At 35.7% G+C, this 14,183-nt stretch overlaps 2 protein-coding genes across 8 annotated transcripts in view; both read right to left on the minus strand.

Moving 5' to 3' along the window:
- Nucleotides 1-2,345, minus strand: part of LOC111872692 (odorant receptor coreceptor) — a 23,318-nt gene extending 20,973 nt beyond the window's left edge. Inside the window, exon 1 of the mRNA XM_023866813.2 lies at nt 2,316-2,345. The gene's annotated coding sequence lies outside the window, so the exon portion shown is untranslated. The remainder of the gene's footprint in view (nt 1-2,315) is intronic.
- The window catches only part of LOC111872690 (glutamate receptor ionotropic, NMDA 2B), a 567,290-nt gene continuing 555,231 nt past the window's right edge, over nt 2,125-14,183 (minus strand). For 4 of the 7 annotated variants that reach the window (XM_033754795.1, XM_033754791.1, XM_023866810.2 and 1 more), the window contains 2 exons: nt 11,428-11,532; nt 7,057-7,623 (listed from right to left, as the gene is read on the minus strand). In XM_033754795.1, the coding sequence (XP_033610686.1) occupies nt 7,581-7,623; nt 11,428-11,532 (148 nt within the window). In that variant the 3' untranslated portion in view covers nt 7,057-7,580. Of the gene's footprint in view, nt 2,400-7,056; nt 7,624-11,427; nt 11,533-14,183 lie in introns of those variants that run through there. The other 3 variants (XM_033754793.1, XM_033754792.1, XM_033754794.1) reach the window with 2 other exon arrangements.

Here is a 14,183-nt window from a genome sequence, read left to right on the forward strand (position 1 = left end):
AGCTCCCGCGTTAGTAGTACGTGAAGACAAGTGAAGACAGTGTTAAGAGATTTGTTGTAGGGTTTGTAAAGTGTGGAAACCCGTGATATTGTGATCATTAATTATAGCCGTTATTTGTAGATTGTTAAATAAACCCAATTAACCATCTCTACGGCGTCTTCAGTAACGAAACACGTTACACTGGTGTCAGAAGTGGGATCAGTAACGTAAACACGTTACAATATTATTATTTTATTATTTAATATTGATATAAATTACGTCTTGGTCTCCCTATTGGTCTCTTTTCTTCTGGCTTTCCCACCAATATCCTATATAAATTCCTCCTCTCCCATTCGTGCTACATGTCCTGCTAATCTCATCCTCCTTAACTTGATCATTCTAATTACTTGGTGAGGAGTACAAATAATGGAGCTCCTCATTATGCAGTTTACGCCAACCCTTGCGACTTCCTTTCTCTCTTCGGCCCAAAAATTACCCTCAGCACCCTGTTCTCAAACACCCCCAGTCTATGTCAGAGACCACGTCCGGCTGCACATATAAATACTTTAATTACGAAAGTTTCAATTCTGGAAAAGATAAACCTCGAAATGTAAAATAAAAGAGATATTATCATATTATCAACAAAGGGGCTTAAATGCGGTAATTTTAGGATTTGATAATAACTTTATGCAGCACCTCTTTCTAAAAAGCTTATGTTTGCAGCTTTTGGCCTCAAGGCCGAAACATGCGTTTTGCACCGACAGATGTGAGATTTCTGATGACTTTCCCGGTATGCATACTGATTTAGTCACAACAAACATTTCACAGCATTTAAATGTGTAACATGCAGCACGCGGTAGCGTAGTTGGTCGAGGCACTATGCTACAAGCCGGAAGGTCGCGGGATCGAATCCCGATAAGGCCATTATATTTTTCAATTGACCTAATCCTTCCAGCCGCACTATGGCCCAGGGGCGACTCAGCCTCTAACAGAATCTAAGCGTCAATCTAAGTTAAGCTGGGTTATGCTGAGCTAGAATAGGTTAGGCTCTTATATAGAACCTAAAAGTAGTATAGATAGAGTTTAAACAAAGAAGCAAGATATAGTCAATGGGACAGTCTACACAACTGTGAAACAACAAGTAGACACTATTGTGTCAACATTTGTTATACTGGCTGTTGGTGGTAACGTTACAGGTTTCGACCCTTTTCTTAGGTCATTTTTAGGCGTACAAGAATACTGGTATTAGCTCTTGAAATTCGTTCTTAATCAATATGAATTCATATTGTTTTTATATGAATTTTTATGCTAACAAATACAATTTAGTTTAAATGTAGTTCACATGCAGTTTAAAGCTTGCCGTTAAAATTTGACATTAAGAAGGTAAAAATGAAAATGAAAATTAGAATTAAAATAGGGATTAAGATATTTATAACATATAAGTTTTGTTTAAGGCTTTCTCACCGCTACATATCCATATGTGTTGTTTGGTTGATCCACTGTGGTAGTGATAGTTGTGATCTTTTTAATGTCAAATTTTAGCGGCAAGTTTTATACTACATGTGTAGTACATTTAAATTAAAGTATATTTGTTAGCATATAAATTCATAAGTACAATATGAATTCATATCGATTAAAATCGCAATTCAAGAACTAGTACCTATATTCTTGTACGCCAGAAAATGACCCAAGAAAAGGGCTGAAGCTAATAAAGAAACGTTGACACAGAAGTGTTTAGTTGTCTCTTTCAGAATTATTGTTTTGTAGCCTGTCCCGTTATATATATGACACAGAACAGGATACACGCCGAAAGATTTAAATATAACAGTAAAGATGAAGGCTCTCAGAACCTGCAGCTCAGATGTTTAGAAAGACCCTACAGTTGACTCAATGGACATACAACAGACAAACAAGACTGAAAGATCATAAAGAATGTGCAGATACCACATATTAATTTATGTTATCTAGCGGAAACTATATTTAGAGACAGCGTTTATATTAGCATTAATGTCATAATTTTGTAGAACACCTTAGATGGGGAATCAGCAAAATGCAAGACCTATGCTTAAACAAAGAACACTATGAATTCTAAAAATGGAATTTGAACCCAGAATTCCAATATCCAAATGCTCGAAATGGTGCAATGATATAAATCAGCAACTTAGCTGTTGTAATTTCAACTCCGGCATTATAATGATAAAGATATTATGCAATTCATTAATGGGAAAATATAAAGTATGTGTACTTCAAAATGTCACAGTCTTGGTGAGTGCATATGTGTTTGTATGTGCGTGCATTTGCGTTGTAAATGTATTGATATAAACTGTTTTTGTTACCTGAGGAGTAATTGCAGTGATTCAGTCGGTGTGGATGACGTCTCTGTTTAACATTGACTTTACAAGCACGATTTAAAATCTGTGCTGAAAATGAAATAAGGTCCCGTATTAGTATTATATCTAGTATACTTTAAAATTACATGCTTGCCACCTGTGAAATAATTTAATTTTATCTGACAACATTTTCATCACGACCTTGAACACGTCACTTATATACACCACAGTAATATAACTATACATGAAAGCGAAAAAATTCCGCACCTATAAACAGAAAGAAAATCTGAGAAGAATTAAGTCCATAACAATGTGATTTTCAGAGTTTATCGTCACATTTATCAAGACACGTAATTCTGCTTAGTGTACTTTTAAATTTTGTAAGCAATGTTATGTATACGCCATTTTTCTTGGTGTGTAAAATGAGAAGTTTCTTTCAATTAAGTCTTATTTTTAAAGTTTATAGGTTACAGAAAGAAAAAAGAAACATGTTAAGGTAAGGAATACTAAATATTTAATTCTACTTTGGATTTAGCAGCAACGTTTAAATCACATAATTATTATTACGCCAATGTTTCATTTTTATCATTACAAATTTCCTTTCATTGTGCATGTGCTTTCCTGTGTTTAACAGATATTAGGAATATTTGCAAGATCATTTTTAAAATAATCTCACAATATTTACTAAAATTTTAAAATGTATTTACACATTATTTTTATTTATAGTGTTTTCTCTAAGAAGACAACAGTTTACTTTTAACATTTACACCATAATCAGTACAGAACAAAAGGAAATATCATCAGTACAGAACAAAAACGAATACCATTCATCACCACAAACACAATGTAGATATTATACATTCAACATAAAATTAATTTCACCATACGCTAAAAGCACCTGCCTATGTAGCCTTCTTTTATTGTTATTGTAAATTATATTTTAATTGTTATGGTAGTAACCTGAAAGTATGAAGTTAATATTAACATCGCCAGAAGATATTAATAAATAGTCATGTTAATATTTTAATTAATAGTCAGTGAAAAAATTATATTTTGAACATGATTTGATATATTAGTCACTATAAAAAGTGTATGCATTATACACTAGGAATATGAATATTAAGGATAGTAATAATATAAATGTTTTGCAGAACGTAAAATATTACTCACTGCAGTAGGCCTCTAATGAAAGTGGGAAATAATGCACATAAAACTCTCTAGAGATTCTTTGTACAATTGATCTTATACTCACCAAAAATATATGTTGTTACATACATAAATATCATCATTTCATAATGTCAAATAGTCACGCTTATGTTGTATAATATTATATACAATGCTAATGTGTCATTTTGCCTGTTTTCTCTTGAATTAACTATTGACTACATAAATATTAATATTTTTGTTTCTTCATGTTTTTATGAATAACAATTATTAGAGAGATCATTCACATTGATAATATTATCATGTCAGTAATTTATATTTTATAAGTACATAGTAATGATACCAACAAGAAATATACCTTTTATTATTTATAATTTAAAGACTAATTTGACAACAGTGGCATTGTGTGGGTGTATACATTTCATCAAACCGTAATTTTATCATATATATTGCAGGCTCTGAAAGACAAAAATATGAGAGGGTGGTCACCCAGCAAAAAAAAGAAAAACAAACATGGAAGGCAAACATTACATTAATTTAGCATCCCCTGACTGTGAAAGCAAAATACCAGCAAAGAGAATATATTAGTCAATTGCATAAAAATATTGAAAAATCATAAATTGTTATATGCAGATACTATTGTAGTTCTTAAGTGTACAGCATTTGCAAAGCATTTATTTGTGCATAAAATTATTTATCATTCCACAGTATCCCTCAGTTACAGATAATTCCTTCTCTTGTAAAAGTAACTGTGGGAAATTATCATCATAATGATGAAGTGAGAAAGAGAAGGAAAAGCAGATGAAGACAGGGAAACAGTAATAACCTCTGTACATGTGATCCTACACCAAAGCAACATTTTCGCTGAAGAGCTCACTGTAATAATTAAATTGTTTGTTTCCATCCATATATTATATAACAAATAGTACTGCTATAGTAATTCATTCATACTTGCAAAAGGGAGCTCCATGCTGGATATAAAGGACTTGTATTTAGCACACCTTTCTTTATGGAAGTTCTGTCCAACATGCACACAAAACCAATTTTTCTACTTTATAAATAAGTATCCAAACCATCTAGATGTAATAACGTTACATATTAATATGTGGACAAAACATTTAATTTCCTACAGAATTATTAATTTAATTAAATTCTTATTGTTCTTTTGTAGGGTTGTCTTCTGATGTTCCCTTAAATATCAATATGTGAATGGAAAAGGAGGTAATAAATCAACAATTCTTTAAAGAATTATCACATATTTACTTAATTAATATAGATTATACACAAAAAAAACACAAATGCCATTCTGAAAGAAAGTTATAATTGCTTAACAAAGAAAACTTTAAATTAGATACACGTAAACACAATATATATATATNTTATTGCTGGATGAATTTTGAGAAAAATAAATATTGATTCTTCTTCAGCATCATGGGTTAGGTCTCTTTGGCAAGTATAGAAAGATACCTAAAGATAAGGACATTGTGATGTTTGTAAACTATGAGAGTTAATATGATATAGATAGTTTATAGATATTCAAAAGTTATAAAGCATATTCATGAATTGCAGAATAATAAATAAAACAATCTTAAGTAATTTCTGTGAATACAGCTTCAGAGAGTTATGAAATATGTACTAAATTTTTGTAGGAATCAGAAAAATTAATTTTCAATTATTAGAAACCCATTTGTTATAGGGCTGGGATAAAGATGAAGTTAAACTGCCGATGTTAATAAGTAGGTATAGATGCGGTAAATTATTGTAGGGTCCAGTATGACCTGAAATTTAAAACTGAACTATTAAAAATTCTCAACATTTAGATACGAAAAGCTGATTTTTTTTTTCAATTCCTACTTTAACTTTCATAATTTTGTACAAGATAATGTCATATTATAGATATCGTACAGATGTGAACTGGATGGGTAAATATAAATAGCATGCAAAATTAATGTCTGGTATTTTGCTTTATGATAAGGAGATTCTAGCCGCCTGCATCATCATATCACAATAATGGGGTTGGGGACAATAAAAATCTCGTGTCATGAATGTAGATGTCACGCGGTCTAGTCCGAATGTCTTAACAATGATCCACATCTGAAACATCGGAAGAGTTTCAAAATAAATTTGATTTTGAAGACAGTAGAAAATTATGGTAATCAAATCGAGAAGTATAAAATGAGAACAACATGAAAAATACATGGGAGAAATGATAAATAAATACAATATTCTAGACAATTTTCTGAAGGAATGTGGGGTTAATGTTGGATATTATCTTAAAAGAAAAATGTTTGAGGATGTAGACTGGATTTATGTGGCTCAAAGCAAAGCCAGTGGTGGGCACTTTCGGACACAATAATGAACTTCCAGATTCCATACAAGCAGTTAATTTCTTGTTTATCTAAGTGACTTCAGCATACCCAAGAAGGACTACACTTGATGAAGTTAATGTTACGTATCTTGTAACAGAATCAACATACAAAGTTATAACCGGGCTCTTCTTCCAGGCTACACAATTCTGTAAAGACATTTCTCAAAAGAGTTTTGTAATAATAGGAACAGTAACATAAAATTTAATTCCTTATATGAAAATTGAGAGGATATTTTTTTATTGCTAGTGGGGTGGGACTAATTCCCTTGTACTGAGGCCACTTCTGGCCTATTGTACCAGCCCCAGATGATAGGTGAGGGTGATTGTGAAGCAATTGGTGGAATGAAGATTGGCAGGGGAAACCGAAGTACTCGGAGAAAACCTGCTCCAGCGCCACTTTGTCCACCACAAATCCCACTTGACCAGACCCGGGACCGAACCCGGGCCGCCGCGGTGGGAAGCCAGCGCCTAACCGCTTGAGCTATGGCGCGGCCGAGAGGTTATATTAGTTTAATTTAATTTCGTGATACTGACTCGAAATATTACACATAGATGTAATCTTCTACCTCTTCTGGACTGGTTGGAAGATATCAACCAGAGACATAGGAAAGAACAAAAGGCTACCTAGTCCGAAAGTCCCATCAGTTGCTCCGTTTGAGTTACAGATCTCCAATTATGTACAATAAGCCTGATATTGAAGATTATCACAGTTACTTGAACAAACTATAACCCAACTTCCTTACCCTGCAACCATGCGCTGGATCAGGGATGAAGTTCCAAACTTAAAGACCAAGGAAACGATAATGTGCTTGCTGCCCGGTCAGGGATATTACACACCTTATGGGGGCAGTGAAAGATAAGAATGGGGCAATGGTGGAATGATCGTTTGTGGGGGAAAATTAAATAAACTCAGAGGAAAACCTGCTCCAGTGCCATTTCGTACACCTGGAATATCACATGGAGTTACCTAGGATTGAAACCGAGGTCCTGCAGTGAAAAGCTAGCATCTGTGCATAAAATACATAAATAAACAACATAAACCTATATATTAGACAGCCTTTCTCAGAACAGCTACATATATGGCACGAGAGCCCAAACATCAACAATTAGAACATCAACAATAAATAACGACAATAAATTAGACACTCTTTCCTATACAGCCTTGAGTCATAATTTTAATACACGATGAATGTCTCTAGTTCTTCTGTTGCTTTCTTTGGCTTTCATATGGAATATTTCTTATTTTTAAGTAATTTTTGTCGTGGGTAGCACCATTTTGATTTCTTGAGCACTTTCGGGATCCCATGAAATGTCTCATTATTTTACACACAGTTGTTAAATACAGATCATGCTAATATGTGTCCTTGTTCAAGGTTGTCTAACGCTATTTGTCGTCTAGACGAATTTGAAGGAAACAGGCAACGATCATCTTGTCCATAAATAATATTGTTGCCCTGCACCCTCCCCCCCAAAACCAAGATTTCTTTTTTCACTTTTCTGGAACTTGAAACTGTGTTTCGTGTCTTCATACTTATTTTCTACAAGTATGTTTAAATGGTCTTGAACCTCCACGTCAATCTCTCCACATCTGGTGCAGTGGAACCTGTGCTTCTCATTCTGCATGACAGGTTACATAAAAACACGTCTGTGGCTTTATTTTCTAGATGTCTTTCCTTTTGATGTCACTGTTGTTATTCCATGTTTGTATAAATTCTGAGAGGTAGCCAGAAGTGCCATGATCACAGAACTGTCTCCATTTCTGCTATTTCTGTCCTACATGGCCTGAAACACAAGTTAGAATTGTGAACGTGAGCTACATATTTAAACATACACTAACACATATTCGCTAATATAGGAGAATTCTGTAAAAATATGGCACTACTGTGTAGGAGGGGGAGCAAAAATAATACATTCCCATACTTAAGTTGAAATATTTATGCATATTAAGAATATCTTGTTGCTTGTAAATATAATCAGTTTCGCGTGTTATGTACGTATACTTCAAGAGAATTATCTATATGCATTAAGACTCAATTGCCATTCTCTAGGTCTTTTTAAATAAGCAATGTTTTCTTTATTAATATCATGAATTAAGATCATAGCATTGGTTCCAAAATTTTCAACCTTCAGTATTTTCTCCAGTATCAGTTCTTGAAGTGTATTGTGGCTCTTTTTGAACATAAAATAAATTCCACGCTCCTCGACCTGCCATGTACCAAGTGGGAGAGGAAGTTCCAATTTGAAAGACAAAATATGTGACAGTGTTCTCTCTGATGAGAGTTATTACACGTTTCACTTTTATTAAATATATATATATATACATTTAAAGGCATATAATATGATAATTTGAACGTTCTAACACATTACTTTTTTGAGATTATTAATTTGGCAGAACTTCTTTTGTATCACACATAATGGAATTTTGCAAATATGTTTCCATTTACAAATAACTATCACTTACCGCACTAGTAATGGTACAGAGTACCATGTCCCGTAGCAAACTTGCAGGAGATACTGTATGCACGTTGTATCATACTTGTTTTAATGATGTAGTCCTTCATTCAGTATCACATACGTAGTCTGACAATAAAGTTTGCGAACTCGCCACCGTGTGCTTGCCGTGGCAGCACTGGACAGAAACGTCAGTATAGTTTGATGACGTTGTCATATCAGCGTTTCACAGCTGTGTTGTTGTTGTTGTTGTTGTTGTTGTTGTTGTTGTTGTTGTTGTTGATCTATGGCAGTCTGTTTCTGAGTGGCGACTATTTCTGTCTGAGCGTGTTTTGGTGTGCCGTCGCGAGAATGATGGAGCCTGAATTAGAGCACTGTCTGTGAGGGAGTTTTTAGCTAATAAACAAATAACTGTGCTGGAACACCCTCCCTATTCACCGGATCTAGCCCCCAGTGCCTTTTTTCTGTTCCCGAAGATAAAGGAAATATTGAAAGGAAGGCATTTTGATGACGTTGATGATATCAAGAGTAATACGACGGCAGCTCTGGAGATCATCCCACAAAACCAGTTCCAAAATTGTTTTGAAGGCGACCACAGTGATATTCAGCAATGAGGTATGTAGCACTTTTACCGCGATGAGTTCGCGAACTTTACTGTCAGACCACATGGAATTTTTGGTAATTCATTCCTTGAGCAACATGCACACCGAAGTATCACTTAGAAATTAAACTGATGGCTATCACATGCCAAATATTTAACATGCTGGGTACCTCACATGTTGAAGGTTACTGAAGACACATCCTTCAGATGTTTTCCTACAGCAATATTTCTCAAATGAATCATTCATTATATAAATTAAATATACTTCCTGATCCACAAGAATAACATTAAAATAGTATATAGAAATGGTAATACATTGTGAAATTACATTTCCTAGACTTAAATAGTCAAGTAGTACCCAGGTTTACTATATATTGATAACTTCCGATATTAATACTAGAAAAACAGCTGTTGTTACACAGCAAACCAAGAAGAAAACCTATATATTTTGTAAAAGTTACAAGCTGAATTTATACTGACAAAACTAAGTTGATCTTCATATGTTCAGTCTACTGTTCTTCTTCTGACATAATCTGTAGATATAGTCAAAAATATATTGCCTGAAACATCCCTAAGGGCACATCATATTCTAAGTAGGCAAACTTATGGCACAATTACTGTTGGTTCAGTAAGATCGCCGGTACAGTGTTTTGGTCCCATGTATACTGAAAATTGGTTCTTATAAATTTATAATGAAAACAAAACAGTTTGTGCTACTATCCAATGATGACGACACGACTTCGAAAAGATTTTAAGCACAGTTTAGTAAATCTTCTACGAAAATTTTTATGCCATAGATTGCGTGTTAAAAATGAAAAATTCTAAGTTACTAATTGATTGTGATGATGGAAATTAAGAGGTATTTTAGGCGCAGTTTAGTAACTCTTCTGATGGTCGCGCCATAGCTCATGCGGTTAGTAGCTGGCTTCTCACCACGGCGGCCCGGGTTCGATCTCGGGGTCTGGTAAAGTGGGATTTGTGTGGACAAAGGGGCGCTATGGCGCGTTTTTTCGCGAGTACTTCGGTTTCCCCTGCCAATCTTCATTCTACCAAATTCCCCATCATCATAATCACCCGGGGCAAGCTACAATAGGCCAATCAGTGGCCGCCGTGCCGAGTTGACCCGGTTCGACTCCACCCCCCACTAACTCTTCTGATGGCAGTAGTGGTAATGGTAGTACTGTACACAAAGAGTGGTTGTAATGTTACTACTAATCCACTGCATTACGGTGGTGACTGCTGTTGCATTTGAAGAAGTAACACTATTAAAAAAATAACAAAAGTAAAGGTATCCCTGTACCAGGCCGTGAAGGCCCATAAGGTTGTGAGACGTTGAGGGTGCCACATTATCTAGACAATCGGCTCAAAGATGGCGGTAAATTTGTCAGCCTTACGCACCGGCCGCCCTTTACCCCGCAGGAAGATTTCTGGTACTCATTTCTGTTAGAGGCTGTGTCGACCCCAGGGCCATAGTGCGACTGGAAGGATTAGGTCACCTCATCGGTACTCGAACCCGCTAACTTCCGGCTTATAGCATAGTGCCTCAACCAACTACGTTACCGCGTGCCCATATTATAAAAATATATATCACTAAATGTAGAAGTAATAGTTTTTTAAGTCTGTGTTTTATAGAATGCATAAAACTCGCAATTAAAAGGGTGGGATGAAAACTGAATCGATTTGAATAAGGGAAGGAACATTATAATTGTGAAAGCTGGGAACTTTCATGATAAAATATTTGCAGATGAATTGTCTTTGACATTTGTCTTTCTAAGTTTCTACCAACGGTATCACAAGATTCGTAAGAGAATCTTAAAGGACCACAATGGTGTTGTTTATTTAGTGACGCTACTGGGAACTCGGACAGTAGCGCTGAACAACGGAATGATAATAAATGATAAATTGGAAACAGTGTGAATGAAAGCTGGCACTTTTTTTATTGCTAGTGGGTTGGGACTAAGTCCCTTGTACTGCCGCCACTTCTGGTCTACTGTACCAGCCCCAGATGATAGGTGAGGGTGATTGTGGAGCAATTGGTGGAATGAAGATGGGCAGGGGAAACCGAAGTACTCGGAGAAAACCTGCCACAGCGCCACTTTGTTCACCACAAATCCCACTTGACCAGACCCCGGGATCGAACGCGGGCCGCCGCGATGTGAAGCCGGCCACTAACCGCTTGAGCTATGGCGCGGCCAAAGCTGGCATTAATATTATTATTCTGGCATTTGCCTTGTGAGGTTCAGGAAGATCACGAAATACCTCAGTAAGGATAGCAGGTCCTCTTGCCAAGATTAAAACGTGGCACATTCAGAATGTAAGATGGAACCCTCGAGGTAACTTGCTTCGTGGTTTTACTATTAAGGTATTTATGTTTCATGTGAATGTTTGCCAGCCTATTGGTACGAAGTTCCTTTTCCTGGAGATTCACACAGGATACCACGAAAGTTTCACACCACAATACCACAACACAGAACCTGGTAACAACGAACCAGGATTCATGAGTTGCATTGCTGCACCAATGATATTATTTTTACCTGTATATTTGGCCACCATCATGAAAGCGGCCGGAGAATTCTGTAGAAGACACGTGATTTCTTGTCATATCACGTGGTTTCAGGACGTCATCTGCATTCAGCAATCTGCAGATGGGACATAACAGTAAAAAATCAACATGCTAAATTAAATTAAAGTAACGCATCTTTGTCACTGATTGGTTTATCCTATAAAAATCTCAATTAAATTAAAACAATGGAGAAAACATACCTTGACATTTGAAACTCAAAGTGATAGAGGTATGGAAAATATGACATGCCACATAAAATGTACATTGCTTGCCAAGACTAACTTTTTCTTACCTGAAATTATGTGCATAAATACAGTTCATGCAGACGACATATCACATTGAAGTCTTGCAATCGGCATGCTTGCCACTGCCAAATAAATTCAACATGGCGAGCGAACAGAATGTACAGCTTCTGGAATCGTTGCATATAATTCTCTGTTCTCCAGCATTTCAAACTCTGGGCGAACAGGCACACATACGAGAAAGTATTACGGCTGTTTCGGAAGGTAACGTCGTTCTAATGCCGGGAAAATTTACCTGTGAAATTACTTTATAAATTCAGCCTTGCGAATCACAGGAGATGCTTTACCCCCATTGCTTTTTAACTACGGTTTAGAATACGACACTAGGAAGGTCTAAGAACACCATGTAGGAATGAATCTGAACGGGACACATCAGCTTCTGGTCCATGTTGATGATGTATATCTACTGGGAGATAACCATACATACCATAAAAACACATAAACTCTAATTATCGCTAGTATGGTGGTTGGTCTAGGAGTAAACACAGAGAAAACTAATTATATGTTTCTCTTTCGTTACAAGAATATAGGGCTAAACCGTAACAAAACGAGAGCTAACAGATCATTTAAACATGAGGAAATTAAGAGCAGCTTAAATTCGGAAAATGCGTTACCATTCAGTTAAGGATATTTTGTATTCTCGTGTGCCACCTAGAAACGTAAATTTAGAATATTCGAATTTATGGCTTTTTCCTGCAGTTCTGCATGGCTGTGAAACTTGGTCTGACATTGAGGTACGAATATAGGTTACTATATTATATTTAAGCATCCTGTTACATTCCACACTTCTATTTGCATAATATAAATTCCGTCGTAAATGCAACACTTTATTGTATTTCTTGTCCCCCTTCTTTCACACTACATGCTTCGGCCGCAACCGGCCATCATCAGGTGCATTTCACTTCACGTAGCTGTCACACTGCACTCAATATTAATATTTAAACTCCAGATTGAAAATTGTTCATTGTTGTGAGCAAACGTATTGAAGAAAAGCAGTGACACGCACACAGAGAACCTGCACAAAATAACACGCGAGCTGTGCTGAAAGCAAGAGATAGCCGCTGCAGCACATATAAGCATAGAGCAGGTATCTCTGTGATTGTGATTTTGATCTTAAATCTAAATTAAATTTTAAATATTAAAGCTAAATTGAGAATTTAATATTTTAAACCAATCGACGTATGAATATTAATAAAGATTTTAAACATAATTCACAAAACCGACAAGGGGACCCCTGAAATATCGGGTGCCGATTGACGACAGAGCAACGAACAATTGGAAATATGGAGTTTAAATATTAATATTGAGTGCAGTGTGACAGCTACCTGCAGTAAAATACACCTGATGATGGCCGGTTGCAGCTGAAACATGTAGTGTGAAAGAAGGGCGACAAGAACTACAGTAAAGTGTTGCATTTACGACGGAGTTTGTGTTATACATATAGAAGTGCGAATATAGACTGAAGATGTTCGAAAATTGGGTGCTGAGGACAGAAGAGGGGTAAAATAATAGGAGACTGAAGAAGATACCGTAATGAGAAGCTTCGTAACTTGTACCTTACACCAAGTAAAGTCTGTTTCCCGAAACAAGTCAAATGTATGTAATGTCTGGTCCTCCCATTTTTGGTGCCAAGCTGTTCACACTGCTTACGATTCCGTACGTAAAATTTTCTATGCATAACATAATACAGACGACGTGAAAAGTAAAGAAAGCCAAGCACACGACACTACGAGTAATTAATGAACATACACAAAATGCATGCAATGCTTACTTACTAGACGTTGTCTTGCCAGTTTAAAAGTAATAGCAATCAATATCGCCATGACTATAGGCGTTTTCTAGTAAAGGGATGTCTGTTATACTTATTTGGAATTCAGTCTTATATGATACTAATGTAATATCCGCCTAGAATTCAACGAGAAGCCTCATGATATATTATATAAGCTTTCGTATTATACCATTAACTTTCCATAATTTATCACGTATTCCTTTCCAGTCCTATCATTTTACTGTTATATCTCGAGGTCAAATTTAACGTCACTTTACACGAATAATAGATCGTAAACCATCTCTTTTTATAGTAATACAACACTTTCTATATCCACATAAAATTATTACAAACACTAAATAAATAAGTAGTTACTATAGGATTCTGACGATGGTGTATAACACACTGATATGTTGGGATTTTGGACTTTATCCATCGTCCTGGTTTTTAAAATAACAAATAAAAACACGACGTTTCGGAAACTGGATCTGTTTCCGTCCTCAGGTGAAGGAAAACACCTATTCAGTTGGGTTCCTTAGAAAGATCTAGCCTCAATCACTGGACGAACCAATGTCACAAAACATGAATATTATAAACACCTGAGACCAGGCTAAGTCCATGAGAGCTAATAAGAAAAATATAAATAACAAATTGTAG

Source organism: Cryptotermes secundus, unplaced genomic scaffold (genome assembly GCF_002891405.2).
Source record: "Cryptotermes secundus unplaced genomic scaffold, Csec_1.0 scaffold143, whole genome shotgun sequence".
Taxonomy (NCBI): domain Eukaryota; kingdom Metazoa; phylum Arthropoda; class Insecta; order Blattodea; family Kalotermitidae; genus Cryptotermes; species Cryptotermes secundus.